Below are 18,002 nucleotides of genomic sequence, written 5' to 3'. Positions count from 1 at the left end.
GACAGGATTCTGGGCAGGCCTGGCAAAGAGTCTGTGTGAACTCCAGTGAACAAGCGGACTTTGCTCAGCGGGGCCGAAGCCAGCAGAAAGCCTTCCCAGGCGGCAGGGGAGAGCCGTCCACCTCAGGTCTCTGGCCAGTGGGAAGCCATCCAGAACTTGATGTACCTGATGAAAGGCAGATAAACCCAAGTCCCAATATTTCCACTTTTCTGGCACAATTTCAAGGTGACTCCCCAACAGTCATGCACTGTGACTCACCTCTGTCCCACAGAGTGCTCCCCCGCCTCCCCAAAACAGCGTAGCTCCATTCAGTAATTTTCAAGCCTGTTCCTCTCAAGGCCACCGGCTTTCTGACTCAGTTCTTTCTCCCTCCTCCTCCCTTCTGCCTCAGATCAAAAGACACAGTCCTTTGGGTATGTGACAAAATCGTGTCAATCATCTCATGTTAGTATCAACTCTGAGCACTCCAGGTATGTTCAATATATATATATATATATATATATATATATATATATATATATATATATATATGCAAATCGCAGCGGCAAAAACCCCCGCTTTTGTAGCAGTTTATGTTTTCCAAGCCCAAACCAATTGGCAAGGCAGCGATTAATGCAGCCATCTGACAGATGGGAAGCCGAGGCTGAGAATGAGTCCATGACAGGCTGCAGCGTGGTGTCGTGTTGGAGGTGGGAACCAGGGCTCCTAGTGAAGGGTACTCTCACCCCTGAGCAGCCTGCCTCCTTCTTTCCTGGCATCAGGAGACCAGACGCTGTCCCTCCTGACAACACAGCTGTTCCGTTTTGTAGAAACCACTGGGCAGTGCCCATTCTGTCACACCTCAACCCACTTCCTTCTAACGGGTGCTCCAGCTGCTGTTGTGGAAGTGGATCCAGACCCTTTCCCCGCTCAGTGGTGACTTCCAAGTCTCTGCTCCACTCCACTGAAACAGAACCTCCTCTTGTAGAGGAGGAGTCGCAGGGGAGTTGGAGAGGCTTCCTCCAAACCCTCACCGATCACCTTTAACCTCCCATCTTCCTTCCCTAAGGAAGCACCTGGAAACAGGTGTCAGAACCAGGCTCCACTGAGACTTTACTTCACGATGGAACTGGAACCCTAGAAGGATGTTTGAGTTTATCTTGTCTGCTTCCCACCTATGGGCCCATTTTAATGATGGAGAAACTGAAGCCCAGAAGTCACCTGGCTGGTTAGCACTCCTCTTTCCTTTCCATCAGGCCACAGGGATTCCACTAGACACATCAAGACAGTTCCCAAGCAGAAAGGGCCTAGGCCCATGTGGTAGGCTAGACGGTACCAGGCAGAGTCGGGCTGTGGTCCTAGGACCCCCACTCCCTTTGCCACTCTTAGGAGCAGGCAGTGGTGTTTTAACAGGAAGAATCAGCCACACAGGGAATGACACCCACCCAGTCACTACCCCTGGCCTGACAATTGCTAATTGTGGTAAGGACCGACAGTGGCATTCTCCTGGGACTCTGCTGTGTATTTCCAGACGCCACAAACACACAATGGCTCCTACTCCTCCGGCGTAAACACATTGCCAAATAAGACAAACAATAACATCGCCACGACAGAAAAAGAAGGTGCCTGGAGAGACAGCACCGGGCAGTGGAAAGAGGCTGGGGCCGGGGATCTCTTAACAGGGGCTGTACCACTCTCTGGTTTGGGGATCCCATGTTTGTGCCTCAGTTGTTTCATCTGTGTGATGAGAATGACAAGTGCTTTAGTCTACATCCTGAGCTTTGGCAAAAACAAACACTGAAGAAATGTAAGAAATGATAATACGGAGTTGAAGACAAAGACCTACAAGCCTGGGTTGATATTTCACTTAACCTGTACTTAAGGAGCATCTTATATGTGCTCAGCGCTGCCCCAGACACAAAACATTTGGTGTTGAGCAACTCAGCACAGTCCCTGGCCTCAAGGAGCTTACAAACTAGAGGGGAGTGACAGACAATAAGCAGACAAATAAATTACAGCATTTGTGGAGTGTTATTAAGAAAAAGAACAGAGATGGAGGTTAATGGAGGGAGGTCTAGAAAGGCTTCCTTGAGAAGGTTATATTTAAACTGAGACCTAAGGCCCAAGTCAGCTGGCCTGATGCAGGGTAGGACTGAGGGAAGGGCAAGATCAAGGACAAGGTATCAGGGGTGCTAAAGATGATGGATCTGAGGCTAGAGTTGACCTGCCAAGTCTCAAATCATGATGTGGCCGAGCCAGGCCCTTCACAACCAAAGCCTCATTCCACTTCCAGTAACTCCCGAAGGCCCAGGTGTCTTCTAGGCATGCATGCCCCTCATGTATAGACCCACCAATAAGCTGTCTGACCTTTTAAAGACCTTGGGTCAGGCATGTAGGGAGCCCACAATGATGAATGATGTCTTGCATGTAAGATGAAAGCAACAAGTGGAACCTGGGCAGATGTACTGTGGATACAGCCTTTCATTCTACAGATTTGGGGGTGCTAAGTCAAAGGGCAAATTCTCATTCATACAGGACAGCAGCTGGAGTGGACCCTCTATCTCCACAGGTGAGGGAGAACGGCCAGGCATGGAAGGGGCACATCCACGGTCAGACTATTTTTCAGGAGTCCTGGAGGGTTCCTCAGTCTCTTGGTGTTGTTAGGTTTCCTTGAATCTCAGAGTATGGGAAAAATATAGCTCATACCCTGAAATCACTATTGGAAAGATCCCACACTCCTGAAAAACCCAGCCAGGGGGTGGGGGGTGAGGGAATTGGGACTTAAAGGCCTGGGAACAAGCATCTCCTTTTAGATTCTCCTAAGACTCCCAAGTGCAGACAAATCACTCCAACAGGTAATGATGTGCCAAGTGATTATATTGCTGTGCTTATTAATAATGATGCCTTAATGGTCTGCACTTTAAACTTTTCAAAGGTCTTTCTAGTAAGATAATAGTTGCAAAAAGATTTTAAAAGTGTAATATACCTTTTAAATGCATGGTTTTATTGAAACTCTAGCTCATTTCTACCTCATAATAGTCCTCTTAGAAAGCAGTTAGTGTGTCTAACCCCCAATTAGGAATGGGAAAGATGCAGAGAGGTTGAATTACCTGTTCTAGGTTACACAAGAGTTCCATATTTCTTAGCTTTTGCTTTACCGAACCGATTCCTAGACCCTCTTGAGGGCTCCTCTGAACCTCACGCACAGGCAGTCTTTGCCAGGGACTCAAAATGAAGGTGTCCCCGGGAGCATTTATAATCTGCTTGGTAAAACAAAGGCTAAGAAATATGGAACTCTTGTGGTCAGCCCCTGACACTAATTTTGGAGGAATTCAAGTGGGTGAAAGTTTGTCTTTTTCCAAAATAAACATGTACTCTGCCTTGGCCCGGAAGATCTAACTCAAGGAGAGGTAAGCTGTCATCATTACCCTCATAACATTTGGATCCATTAAAGGAGCTACGGGTAGCCCAGGATCATAGGGCTATGTTGATCTGAATATCGAGAATGTTTCTAATGTGCTCAAATGAATAGCTCAGAAAAGAAGGAATCAACATTCACAAGTTATCTCAGACTCCCGAGGCCCGACGCCAGCCAAGTGTGCCCAGGTCCCATCACCTCTCTGATCCAGGTAGGAAAAACAGTTTTCTAGGAGTTCAGCAGAAATGAAAGTTTCAAAAGGAACCTTTATTTTGGAAAAGAAAAGAAAAACAAAACAAAACATGGTAAGTTCATGGGTTTTTATACCCTCACAGTATAGTCACAGCTCAGCTTGGTTAGGACATCTTCCTTTGCCTTCCTGAGGTCTGTCTGCAGCTGTAGGAAGGTAGATGCTAGACTCAGATGTCTAGCTTTGGCTAGATTCAAGTGAACACTAGTTTCTAATCTATGGGTTTCTTAGGATGACCCTGAAGCAGCTCCCGGGGGAATGACCAAGGCCCCAGACAGCCCTATGTCTGGGCTAGGCTGCCCCCTAAAGTCCGGAGGAGGAGGGCTCCTTCCACCTGGCTCCAGAGGTCCCTCTTGGATTCAGGTACAATGTTCAGCATCCTGCACAGAGTAGTATTTAAATGGTTACAAGTATGCCACTGAGTAAAGGAGTTCTGCCTGGGCTGGGCAGCAGCTTCCCGATTCTACAATTATTTACTGATTATGGAGGGGATAGAAAAGGAATGAGATGAGACATGCAGTTGTCATGATGAGATTAAATTCCAAGTCAAGCATTCAGGAGCTGCAGCCTCCCTCAAAGTACCACTGGACAGGGTACACTTAAGTGACTTGCTTGGCCTTTGCTGGTGTGGGATCTTCTCCAGTGATTTAGGATCTCTGGCCAAGGCCCTGCTCGCAAGTGTCCAGCCATGACCTTAAGAGCTTCTAAATACCTCTAGGGGAAAGGTTAGACCTATTGGGAGAGGAAAAAGCCCCAGCTGCCCTACCCAGGTGACTCCAGAAATATGGCTCCTTTTTCTTTCTCTTCTGGCAGCATCCGGCCAAACATCAGAGCTCAGGCTTTAGGGAACGGTGTGACACATCGCAGGAAAGGAGAAGGCCAGGGAACAGCTCGGCTGCAGTGCTCCACACAGGGCATGCAACAGTCAGTTACTGGTAAAGATGACAAAAGGGGTGTTCTGTTTTGATTGGGCCTCCTCCCTACAAATAGGGGAGTGTAGAAGAGATTGTCCTATCTCCCTGCAGTGATCAGATTCAAAAACCTGGAATCTGGAGTGAGAAAGGGAAAGATCAGGTATCTCCCTCTGGTTCCACTAATTCCTAAGAGAGGCATGCACTGCTCCCATGGCCCCAAGGCTGCCCAAAGATTTCATCACAACATGACTCAGGGAGGACTGTCCCTAAACTTCCCAGCACCAGCCCAGGCCTGGTCTTCATCTCTCATTCATTAATAGAGCTCAAAATTAGACTCTGGAAGGAGCAGCTCAACAGCCCTTGCCTGCACACGCTGTGTATTTCTGCCTCCTCAGTTGACTCAAGCCGTTCACCCCAACCGGAATGCCCCAAACACATGTGCCTATCAGAATTACACCTAATCTTCAAGACCTAGATCTTAATGCTCCTCCATTACACCTCCCTCTAATCTATGCTGATCTATACAGATCTATTTACCCTTATTCACTCTCACTTAATTACTGCCAATCGTCTTCTGTTTGCTTAATGTTTTATCTGAGATAGCTTTGACTACCAAGATAGCAACATCTTAAAGATGGGCCTAGAGCATCTGTTAACAAAACCATCTTGCAATGTTTTAAGAAAAGGATCTTATGAACTTGTTGACTCTCCAACTAGACTATAAGCCTCCTGAGGGCAGGGGGTCCATCTAATGCCTCTTTATAACCTCACTGCATGGCATGGCACCTGAATTTGGTAGGTAATCTACAAATGTTTACACACAGTGATGATGCCCACTTCCCCACAAACTCACTACATGCATGTTGGGTGACCAAGGAAGCTGGGTAAGTTGATCTGAGCGAAGGTTTCTGCCTGTACCTCTAACCCTCTGCACTGAGTTCCCAATGTTTCTGACATAGAACTACTGAGTCTGCATGCAGTTACTGGGCACCTCAATGTAGGCCTCTCTCTGGAAAGAAGAAACATAAAAAGATGACTAGGTCCCTGCTCTTGGAGGGCTTACCACCCAAGTGGTAATCAGGGGCAGATACTACACATACACACACACACTCAATAACAACAACAAAAGTTGCAAAAGCATCATACAAATAATTAAATACAAACTGAAGACCATATAAATAAAGGGGTAACCAGCGCTGCGAATCAGGGAGGGCTCCCTGGGAAGAGGACTTCTTACAGAGAGCTGGGACTCTCCCGTGCACACTGTCCTGCCTGGCTTTTTTTACTTTTGAGAATAAGCTGGAGTGCTTTGTTGGGCTGTTCCTTGCCTTGGTGTACTGGGCATTCTTGAAGTGAAGCATTGGCATAATACTAGCCTGATGTTTGCCTTTGATGAAAAGTCATTTATCAAGACCTGCCTGTGGTCCCTCTGAATTTTTCTTTTCCTTCTTCTTTCTTTTTAAAGCAAAATGAGTAAAGAACTCAAATCTACACGAATGAAAACAGCAGAGCCCAAGAGGCAGGATTTCCAAAAGCCCAAGGGACAACAACAAAACAGTTCTATACATTTTCAAAATTAGAATTTTAGGGATTCAAAATATGCAAGGTATTACAAGACACATCAGGAAATTAGACATCCTTGCCCTTGAGCAACATGCGATCTTGTTGGAAAGACAAGAACACATAAAATGTCATTAGATAACAAGGAAACATAATCAGGCAGGCTCTTTGGCAAACATAACCAAGTGTTAGAAACAAGTGGAGGGGGAGGTGCCAGCGTGGGAATTACTACAGAAGGGTTTGTAGGAACTGGGGGACTTGGGCTCACACTAGGGAAGTGGGAGATATTTGAGTAGAAGTCGAGGAAAGGAGCCTCCAGGATGGAGGGACTAGGGTGAGAGAACAGAGGTGGAAACGAGTCCTGTGAGACAGGGTGGACAGGCCTTTGAGGCAGAGAAAGGAGCTCTGCCTATTTGGAGCTCAGGAGGCATGTTGGATGATGGTGAATGGGGTGAGAGCTGGAGGTGGGGGGAGGGTGGTCCCTTACTGTCAGTGAGGTGGATTCCCACTGCCTTGTAGACTGCCCTTGGGAAGAAAATTGGACCAAGGATCCATGTCTTCATCCAGGGTCTGACTGTGTCTAGCTAATCCTTGAAGATCTTTAAGAGAAACACTAAATCCATAAAAGACACCCCTTTCCCACCCTAAAGACTCAGTGCTCTGAGGACATGGCAACCCTAACAGGCCTAAAACAGGGGCAGCCTCGGCACCATGCACACCTCTTCTGAGGGGCCAGGAGAGCTATCTTAGCAGCCTGAATGCTTCCTGGTTGGTCAGATAGCAGGGAAATGCAGGGGACACTATAGTCCATGGAGCACCAGAAAACTCCAGTGCCCCGGGAGGCCACCGAGTACACTGGGATTTCCCCCTCACTTCCTGACCACCCCAATGGGCCTCACCAAATGGAAGGGGCATGCCAGGTTAGCCAGAGCATCTAGAGTGAAGGCAAGAAAGCCAAATACTTGGGAAGGACCCCAGCTGGCTCCCATGACCCTCCCACCATTAATGCCCCTAAGCAACTGGTATAGAATAAAAGACAGACTCCTGCCACACAGTGATATAGTTACATTTATAGAAGCTCTCTGGTCACCAGTGAAATGTGACCTTCATACTTTTCTTATCTTAATATCTGGGTAAACATCTGTTGTGCAAGCACACAAATAAAGGTTCTAAAGGTGAAATGTGGTGTGTCGGGTAACACCACACTGCTCCAAACCCAGGCACCAGAAAGTCCTTTTGGCACTGCCGATGCCTTCTCTCTCCCTTTACCCTGGGCACCAAAATTAGCATCATCAACCTTGGCCAGTGCTGGAGTGAATGTTGCCATTCTAAAATAGCACCGGAGAACTCTTGGAAACACAGGGGAGAAATACAAGGGTCCAGTGGTTTCCAGACACTGAAGAAAGCAATTTCAATGGAGTGCTTTTCAAGCCAAATAAAAAGAAAATGAGCATTATCAACATTAATTCTAGAATCTCTGTAAGTGCTACTCTTCTACCTCCCTGAATCCCCCACGTAGCTTATTATATACGCCTTATTTGATACCATTAAGCAAGACTGTTTTCATTCAGAAAAAATGTGTTCATAAAAGAGTGTTCATCAAATGACCTGTACTTTAATTCAAAAATTTACTTTACTAGCTTGCACAGTCCTGATATTTCTGGAATACTCTCTAAAAATATCACGAAACATCGTGTTTCCCAAGCATAACTTTTTTTGTTGTTTGCACATAAAATTCATAAACAGAGCCAGGCAACCTATTTTGTGTGTGTGCTTAGAGCCACTCTTTCTGTAACCGTGTGTGACGCATTTTTCCAGGACAGTCTTTCTCAATACTCCAAAGTGCTTCAGCAACAGGAAGTCATAAAGGTAGGAAGGAGGCCTGTAAATATTTGCTGTAATTACTCATTAGTAATGAGAATAGTTAGCATTGAAATTTGAGTCCTCCCCTTTGTGCTCCGGCCTCTTCATTACCTTGTCACAGGAGCCCAGGGTACTACATAGGGGCTCAGCCTCACCCTGGGACACCAGGGTCCAACATTACACTTCATTGCAGATGGCGTGGTTTGTTGCTTTCAGCAGCTCAACTTCCCAAATACTAGGTAAATGTGATGCCTTTCCTTCCCTCTCTGCCCCTTACCCAGAGGCAGTCAAGACAAATCTTATGCAAAGTGGTGGCAATATGAAAATTATTTTTATCAAGGGTAAAATATGCATATCTGTTAGTATAAATGTAAGAGACACAGAGAGAACACCATCTGGCTAAGCATATAGCACAGCGACTGAAATGATTACTACCGAAAAAGAATCATGTACTGTCACTGATATATTTTAAAGGATTTATAAAGTGTTTCTGAACTGTCTCAAATTGAGCCCATGTCCTTTTACTCATAGCAAACCACCCACCCCACAGGGTCACAGGTGAGCAGGGCGCTTCAGACTGAAATGAGACCAAAAGAGTCAACTAAAGACATGATAGAGTTGATTAACTGCTAAAAAGATTCCACTATTGGCTGTCCCCCTGGCAATGTGGGCAGCGGGGGTTAGCCTCCAGCATCACAATCATGAGTGAAGCATACAGAGTCATTTTCCCCTCCTGTGTGTTATCACACAGCCTCACGCAGTACAATCCCTGATCTGTTAGGATTCCTAGCACTAACCGCTCAGGATTGGTTTTTTTATTGGAGGGTGCCAGGGAGAGGAGGTGCACTGGAGGATTATAAGAAGAGAGTTATACCGATCCACTTTCATGGCTTCGTAGAATTTGGAAAATGGCAGGTGGGTGAATGGCAAATAAATATATTTTTAATGGGGTCATTTTCCTGACTGAGGAACTACCCTTTCTGCAATATCTTTCCACATGAGGAAAGGAACTGTTTCCATTATCTTACACAGAAGTTACTTGTAACTTTAAAACAGAAGACTTTTTCCATTTAAGGGGAAAGGTGGGGGGGGGGGGTGTGCCTCCTGGGAACACGTGATGTTTCTGGTGCACATGCCATATAATAAGAATCTTGCTGATGTACAAGTGGCCTCTAGAAACAGCCTAAGGCAGTGAAGCAAACCAGTATTTCTTGAGGAATCAGACAAAACAACCAGGCCACTTAGAAGTAGATAACATTCCGGTCCATTCCACACCTGTTTCCTCAGCTCCAGAGATCTTCCAGGGCCTTGCCACGCTTCTTGACTTCATGCTTGCAGATCAGTTCTGTGACTTCCAGTTGCAGGACCAGACAACTGGCACCAAATTACACCCAACCTCTACTTGAAAATCCCAGAGCCGTGAATGGCATGCACCCATGCATGACTACCACACCTGTGGTGCTGTGCAATTGCCACCATGGCTTGCCTCTCTCTGTGCTGTATGTGTCGGTGCAATTGTTTTCCAGCTCTGCGAACACTCACGATGACTTCTAGGTTCACAGTGCAGAGGCCAATGGTGTGACAGCTGTGAAAGCTCGGGGCTCATGAGAGAAAGGGCTCCATAAAAATGCAACATTATTATTGCAACAACCAAAGCTATTCTTTATTCCCCTATCCATTCTTTCCTTCCTGTGCTTGCAATTTCAAAAGATCAAAAGAGCCAGAGGAAGTCTTGTGCATCTTGATTTGGAGATGGTTCTTCAGAAGCCACAGAGGAAGACTTCTAACAGGTTCTTCTGCACAATGGAGTCCGAAGGCTAAAGTAATTATTGAAGTCTTGCCACCAGCTAAGGGCGGAAGGTGGAAAGCTTTGAACTTCTTAAGGGCAAGAAGGAACTGCCTCCTGCCAGAGTTGAGGAAAACCCACGAAAAATAAAACCCACAAAATTTCCAGGACTGCCAATTCCACCCTTCAGATCTTCAATCCCTGTCTGAGTGTAAGGTTCAATATAAGTGATGAGTCATAAAAGGGAAAGTAACTATAATAATTATAAATCCAACAACAAAAGCGGTTATCATTTATGGAGTACTTACCACGAGTCAGGAATGGTAATAAATACTCTATAGATATCTTAAAGAAGGTGAGGCGGCTTACATCACTGGTTCCGAGTGTAGACTCTGGAAACATTTTGCCCTGTTCAAATCCTAGTTCAGCCCATACTACCTATTTGACCTTTGGCAATTCTCCTTTCTTTTTTTCTTTTATTTATTTTGTCTCAAATTTAATTTTTTCCATCTCCATTTATCCCCTCTATGCCCTCTTCTACCTCTCCTATCCCCCTCCCTCCACAATCACCACACTGCTGTCCATGTTCATGAGTTCTCTCTCTTTTTTTCTTTTTTGCTATATTTCAGTTTTCCCTTCAGTAAAATGGGGATAATAACAGGGCTTATCTCACAAGGTTGTTATTAGGATTAAAAGTTAATCCATATAAGTTCTAAGGACAGTGCCAACACAAATAAGACTAAGTGTTCGGGTTTTTTTTGTTTGTTTTGTTTCATCCTATCACATATATGATTTTCCCCTAGGACACACACATGCATTCCTAGCACATAAAATGACCTCCCAGTAACTGTGCAGGGCCCTCAGCTCTCCTTCCTCCCATGGCTGAGGGCAGACGTGGGGTACAGGTAAGGTGAAGTTGCACCCAGCACCCTTACTAGATGCACACACCAACCCTCACTTCCATCTTGAAGACACTGAGAGACACTGGCAGGGAAACATCAGAAGTGTTTGGGACCCAAACAGAAAGACACTGAAATGTAAGGCAGTCACCGAGTCTAAGAGCCAGGGCTTCCCTTTCCCAGATCATAGAGCCTTTGAAAGGCTATTGAGAGCTGAACAGACTTCCCTCAGAGAGAAAAACACAACAACAAAACAACAACACACAAAACACGCTTATACACATAATACCTTGCATGGAATTTCAAAGGCTCACAGACCATCCTCTGAAGCCCATTCATAAAGTCCAACTTAAGAAGCTCCCTCTCCCTTGGCCTCCCTGGCATCATGGCTGCCTCCACAATGGGACCAGAACCTTGAGCCCTCTCCTTCCTGGAGCCATCCCTATTGAATGACTCCCTCGGTGCCCATAGCAAGTGTGTAGAGAACAGCAAACATTCATCATTGGGGGCCTTTCTGACCATGGTGTCAAAGTACATGACAAGGAATACTCTTGAACCCTCCCACTTTTTCTTTACTCTCATTATCCCTGACACTGACTACCCGGATTTGACCTGCCCTCAGAGCCAGTCTTTATGCTGGTGGTCAGCACTGACCCTGCGTGATTCCAGGGAAAACTATGAACCAACCCTCCCACCCACAAACACACACAATACTTTTTAATAATCGTGTATGCTTGTGGGGATGGTTACAACGGCCTGAAATGCTACTGAGAGCTTCTTATCTTTAGCTTCAAAAGATTTGATCCTAACAGAAGAGTCACCTGTAAGCTGCCAGCTACCTATAGTTTTACTTAAACTTCCTGGTATGTCTTTCTCCCCATCCCCGACCAAACTAAGCGATTTGAAGACAAGGACCACATCCCCTATTTCTTAGTCTCCTCTTCGATCTTTTATGCAGAGTAAGAGTAGGTGTTTAATACATATTTGTTGTGTTATTGATTTATATCATGGTGTGAACGGCAGAGCTGGTTTGCATCATGAGAACAGACAGCATAGTACTGGGCAGGGGAGGGTACTAGGGGCCCAATGAGCAAACTTGGCTAACTTGACATTATTGGAAAAACCCGACCTGTTATGCACTAGCAGTGATGGTCAGTACTAAGAGGAACAGGGAAGATTCATTAGGCTAAAATGAAAAGTTGGTATGAAACAGAACTGGGAAAAATATTTTAAAAAATTGAATACTACTAGATAGATTTTCTGAGAAGTAGAAAAGCCTAAATCTTGAGATAATTAATGACAGCAAATATTTTCAAATGTATTGGGCTAAAGTCCTGGAGCACTAAGATGATCTGATTGGTCCCTTCTACGTGTAAACATTGTATACAATAGATTCCTAGAAAGTTAGGGTCACCCTACACATACATACACACACACACACACACACACACACACACACACGAGAGAGAGACAGAGAGAGACAGAGAGGATGAGCTATTGACTGATTTACATTCGAAGTGAATGAAACAGTTTTAGTCTTGTGGTTTTCACTCCTAGTGAAAATGCCACCTAACTCAATATAGGAATCAATCTAATAGCTGCTTGGATGTCTCCTCTGACAGGAAGTTCTCCATTTCACAAAGCAATCTGCTCCAATGGGGAGGAGCCCTTTCATTGGTTTTGTTTAATGAGCTCCACATATAAGTAAAGTTTTTTCTAAGTGAAATACAGGGAGAGCACTAAAGCAATGAATTCATACTTCCTAGAGTTTACAGACACTGGGACCAACACCAACTCTACTTCCCGACCCCACCCCATTTCCCCCCCCCCCACCACCACAAAACAAACAGAATCCCTCCTGGTGCAGCCTGAAGTCTTTCATAATCTAGCAAAGCAAGTCTCCTCTCTCTAAGGTTCAGCGTTTGGGGAGCGCGGGCACCACAATCCTTTGGAACTGTGCAAGCATGTCAAACTCAAAGGCTGACACGGGCCAAATAAATGAGGCATGCGAGTGTGACATGCTTGGTCTAGAGGCACTTCAGGACTGGAGGTACTATTTTGCCAACAACAGGAAAATACATACTTAGTTGAAAGTAATAAACCAGGGTTCTAATTCTTACCAGAGCTAACTTTCCTTGTGACTAGAGGTCACTTAATCTCTCCGGGCCTCCGTGTCCTATCCAGAAAGGAAAACATTTGACTAGATCAGTGGTTGGCAAACTGCGGCTCGCGAGCCACATGCAACTTGCACACCGAGGTTTGCTGCTCTATTGACTGAGTTTGCTGACCACTTACCTAGACTCTTGATTCCAATAATTACAGGCTGTTGTTGTTCCTTGTGATTAAGCCCCTATCCCAGTGATCGGCAAACTCATTAGTCAACAGAGCAGCAAACCTCGGTTCGAGAGCCGCAGTTTGCCGACCAATGGACTAGATGATTTCCACAGTCCTGATAAAATAATTCTAAGCTCCATTAGTGACACTGAAAAAACCTGTTAGCCAAAGCATTCTTTTGAACTTCATGAGAGCTGTACAAATTAAATGTTAAAATGCCCGAACCTACCTACAGCCATTCTTTATCCCTGAATTCTGATAATGCAACAGAGACAGGTCAAATGTTGAAGGGATATTTATAGAGAATATACGTAAATTGAGAAAACCTATCCACCAATATTTTTGCCTTCAGTACTGGAAAAAACTGGACTTGGGTTTTATTTTAGCAGAGGAACAACTACGTCCAGCTGGCAGGGAGAGGAGGAGATAGTTTGAAAACTTCTGATCAAGATGTCTCTGATTCCTTCCACCATGGGCCCCACACTAAGTACTCTAAGCCTTCCTTGGAGAAGGTGTTCTGAGCTGGGTCTGGCTTTGGGGATGGACTTTGATCCCTGACTATCCAAGGATCTCATTTACATTCACTAGAACCACTATCCAATCTCTAGGTACCTAAAAACCTCCAGACTCTCTTCTCTCCCAGGGAAGGGATTCAGAAATTGTCTTATCAGAAGGTTAGTCACCTAGACACTTGCCAGCTCTTCGTGGAATCAGGAGCCTTGATTAATGAGGCCTCCATTTCACTCCTGACGTATCAGTGCTGAGAGGTGAGGGCAGCTTCAACTGACCATCTCTGATATCAACGGGAACGCCACTATCACCCAAAGAGTGCACTTTGATACCTTCTATCAAGGCCAGCCGGCCAGCCAAACTCTTAGAAAGCAAACTCTTTATTATTAAACATTAACGTACCCATCGACACATGAACATTTTGGAACAACGTGATCCTGCCCCTTCTTGAAGGGCTGTTAGAAGGGACATTGCAAGTATCCGTGCATCTTGAATTTGGGGGAAGAAATGGCTCTGCTGAACCATAAGAATCAAAACTGCTACAAATTAATGTGCAGAATCATCATGTGAGAGCCCTCGTGGCATCTGCACACTGCACTTGGAGAGCCGCTTACATGTTAACACTAACTTTCAGTGTATCAGTTCACATGTTTTAATTACACCTTTGTCCTGCAAGGAGCCTGCACCAGCCAACTGAGCCCAGACATGAAAAGTAAATATCGTCTCTACACAATTATCCTAACAAGAATTAGACAACCCTTCAAGGTACTCTGGGTGGTGAGGGGCATGCCCTTTGCCCTGCCAGTCTGCGACACAAAAATCAAGGGAGGTCGCAAAGGGCAGGCCCACTGGGTGCTGTAGCCCCCGCAAGAGGCCTCCTAGGCAACTGGAAGGCAATCCTGGCAGTGGTTTTCACGAATAATTCAGTCTGATTACCCCACTTTCCCCTGCCCCTTATGGTTGCCTCTGTCTTTAATGAAGGAGGCACTACGGCCAGCTGTGTTGAAATAATTTACCCAAGTTTCTTGCCACAGTTAATACACATAATAGCACAGAACCCATGCTGAGCCACATGGGGGAAGTTGACACGTCGCATATCTGTCAAGATTACCTTCTGCGAACCAGTCTGATCCTGGCATTCACCGAGAGGCATCACAGTTGTAAATGTACAATAAGCTCCTTCCGCTGTTCTGGGGCCTGGGGAGTGGGCCCGGAGAGTGTACGCATGGGAACTGACTATAATTTTGTTTTTTGATTGTTCAGTCATTATTATTGGTATTCTGAATTAGGATACATTGGTTTTACAAAATGCCCTGGGATCTTAAACTCTCCTCCCTGCCTCACTGCTTTTCAAAGACACTGGGCTCCGAGGCCCCAGAGGCGTGGTCTGGGGGCTCAGGGTGGCTGGGCCAAAGCTCCCTCTCCCATCCCAGGCTTGGGAGCGCCACAGTGATGTGGGACGGGGAGCTGCTGTCTGGAAGAGGGAGCTGGGCTCAGTCCCCTGCCCCCAGCGATCAGAGAGCGAAGGGTCAGGGCGCCAGTCCAGAACAGGCGCATTTTACTCCCTTTTATCAAATCCTTATCGGTTCGCCGAGTGGGAACCGCAGCTTTCCACACGGTTTTTGGCTCTGGTGTCCAAGTGGAAGTCAGAACAGGAGCAAATCAACACAGGCGCTGAGCCCTTTGGGGCCCCAGCTCGAGGCCAGTCACCCCCTCCCTCTGTCGCTGCGTCCCCCATCCCCACCCAGCAGCTCATCTCCGAGGCTCAGGCCCTTCAACAGGTGGTGCGCTCCATTCCGATCCCCCAACCCCAGCTCTGCCAAGCTGCCGCCAAGCGCGGGGCTGAAAGTTCCAGCACCAGTGGAGATAGAAGTGAGGGTCAGGCGGCCAGCGGCGCACGACTGGGGAAGCAAAGCGGTACCCAGGTCTGTGCGGGCCGCGCGCTGCACTCTCAGCCTAGCTGGGAGAGGGCCGGGCGGGGAGCGGCCGGGAGGGGGCAGGAGGGCAGTGAGAGTTGGCCTGAGTGGCCTCTCACCCAGTGCCTAGAGGCCTGTGAGGGCCGGCAGCAGAGATCGCGGCTGCCCTTCTCTGTCCTCGGAGAGAAACACTGGGACCAGCCGGGAGGTCCCGGTGTAGCCATCACCTCGCCGCGCACCAAGACACCTGCCCCCGCGAGGGAGCCGGGTTCACTAACCCCCTCTCCACGGAGTCAAGATGCGGGAGGGTATCCGGAAGGGAGTTTCTCCAAGCTTCGGTGGGATCTGGAGGCCCGGACTGGGGGCCCTTTGCTGCATCCTGGCCCCTGCGCTCCGCCTCCGACCCCTCGCCAGTTTGGGGCGCAGAGAGAACAGAGCAACTCGTTTAGAAGGACCCAAAGGATCCGACGTGGATACTGCCCGGCATGCGAGAGTCGAAAGTTGACCTGAGTTAAATCAACCTAGAAAACCATTTCCACCTGCGGGCGCGGGAGTTGGGCGCAGCGGCGGGGGAAGATACCGCGGAGCACCTCCGACCCGCAGTGCCATCTCCCTCGGCCTCCTGGCCTCCGTGCACGCTCGGATTCCCGATTCCTTCGGGCCACAGAACCCTCCACGAAGCTGCAGCACCGTGTCCCCAGACGGAGCACCTGCTCCTCTCTTCCCTCAAAAAACCCTTCCAAATCTGTCCCCGGGCCTCAAAGACCTCTCTGCACTGCTCCCCGAGCTGCCCTCCGCCGCGCCGGGACCCCGAAGCCCGCCAACCCCATTCGGACGAGCTCCCGGGCCGGCCCGACGCCCGTTTACCTTTTCTTCTCCTTGTCAGCTGTCATTGTCGCCGTGGCCCTTGCAGACGCCGAGCGCGGTGGGAGCTGCAGCCTGCGTTGGCCCTGGCGCGCTCCCCGAGGTCCGGCCGGTGTGAAAGGTCCTAAGTGCTCGCAGGCCCGAGAGCTCCACGCAGCCAGGTGGAAGTTTGCGGGCGGCTGGCGAGGTGCGGGGACCGGGAGTGGAGAAAGGTGACAGGGAGGAACCTGCACCGGGAGGCGGGGTCAGGGGGAAGGAGTGGGAGGAGGCTGTCAAACGCCAAAAAGAGGGCAGAGAGGAGGGCACCGACGTTCCCTCTTTCCGAGGCGTCCCTTTCGTAGGAAAAGACGTCGCCCCGACGCCCGCAGTTAGGAGGATCCGGGGCGCAGGCTGAGAGGACCATACAGTCTCAGGACACTGCCGAGGATTGTACGGCCGGCGCGGGGAGCGGGGCGCGAGCGCAGCGGGCGCCGGAGCAGTGCGGCGGGCCGCTCCCGAAGGTCTGGCTCCCTGGGCTGCCTACCCACTTTAAAAGCTCCGGCGGCCCACGCGGGGGAGGCACGGGCCGTGCGGGCGCGGGGGGCGGGGCGGGCGCCCGGACAGGCCCCGCCCGCGGGGCCCGGGCAGCCCACTGGTCCCGGCCAATGGCGAGGCGCCGCTGTCCGGGCCACGGCCCGCCCCCCGCGCCCCAGCGCCTGTTCCTCCGCGGCCCGCCCACCCCGCCTCCTCCCCCCGCAGTTGCGGTGGTTGTTTATGAGGTTGGCAGGTAGCAAGGTGGGACTCGGCGCCCTTTAGGGGCAGTGTGCGTGTGGGCCCAGCGACCGCAACAAGTCGGTCTCTGGGAGTGCGCCTCTGCGCTGGTGTCCTCCCCGCTCCCGCCGCGCCCTTGGGACGGACGAGGGCAGGACGCGAGTGCCTGGAGAGAGTCCCGCGCAAGGGTGCGTTTGGCAGAGCCCGTCGGCAGTCCCGGGCCCCGCTGCACAGACCCTAGGCCCCCGTGGGGATAATTCCAGGGGCTCCAGCTGCCGCGCTGGGGGCCCAGACGCTGCGCTATCCACCCCGCCCCCGAGCCCCCATCCCCCCGGCAGAACGCCCTGACTTTGCCTTTTGGGAAAAGAGACGGGGAAACCGATCACCTGCTCCTGCCCAGTCTGGGGAAACAGTGTAGTGAAACTGTGGTGGGGCTGCGCCTCCTTCTTTGCTGTCCTCGGTTGCTTGTGGGGTTGTGCTAGGAGGTATACCGGCTTTGAGTGGGATGAAGGAGAAGAGGGACTCTGAGCCGTCTGGCCTGTCAAACCTTACTCACAACGCCTGGCCACCCGGCCAGTTCAGAATTGGACAAGTGAGTCCGGCTTCCCAGTATTATCACGGGAAAAGAGTTGACACCGTGTCCTCCAATCACGAGACCGCAGGCCTGCCTGCTGTGTCTGCGGAGTCCGATTGAAGGCCGCAAGTGTCAGGCGTGGGGAGACTGAAGCTCTAAAGGGCAGGTGGTGAGAGCTCAGGGATATTTCAGCTGCGCTTTAAATGCTGCCTTCACCCCGCTCCTGAGCCCCTGCCCTGCGCTCAGCTAGACACCCATTCCCTACCTAGATTGCGGGGATCCAGCAGGGATAGCTCAGGGAGGCTCTTAATCTCTGAAGCTCTGAGAGGGCCCAAAGGCTTCACAGGTCAGAGTTGAGGAGCAGAGAAAGCAAGGGCCAGGGAAG

The 18,002-nt window shown here is 49.0% G+C and overlaps 1 protein-coding gene across 1 annotated transcript in view; it reads right to left on the bottom strand.

Moving 5' to 3' along the window:
* Positions 1–16,818, bottom strand: part of EPAS1 (endothelial PAS domain protein 1) — a 78,778-nt gene extending 61,960 nt beyond the window's left edge. The window contains exon 1 of the mRNA XM_079792013.1: positions 16,297–16,818. Coding sequence (XP_079648139.1) covers positions 16,297–16,322 — 26 coding nt within the window. The 5' untranslated portion in view covers positions 16,323–16,818. The remainder of the gene's footprint in view (positions 1–16,296) is intronic.
* Positions 16,819–18,002: the final 1,184 nt, after the last annotated feature.

The sequence above is a fragment of the Cnephaeus nilssonii genome (assembly GCF_951640355.1).
Source record: "Cnephaeus nilssonii genome assembly, chromosome: 15".
Classification (NCBI taxonomy): Eukaryota; Metazoa; Chordata; class Mammalia; order Chiroptera; family Vespertilionidae; genus Cnephaeus; species Cnephaeus nilssonii.
This window is presented reverse-complemented; position numbering and strand designations above follow the sequence as displayed.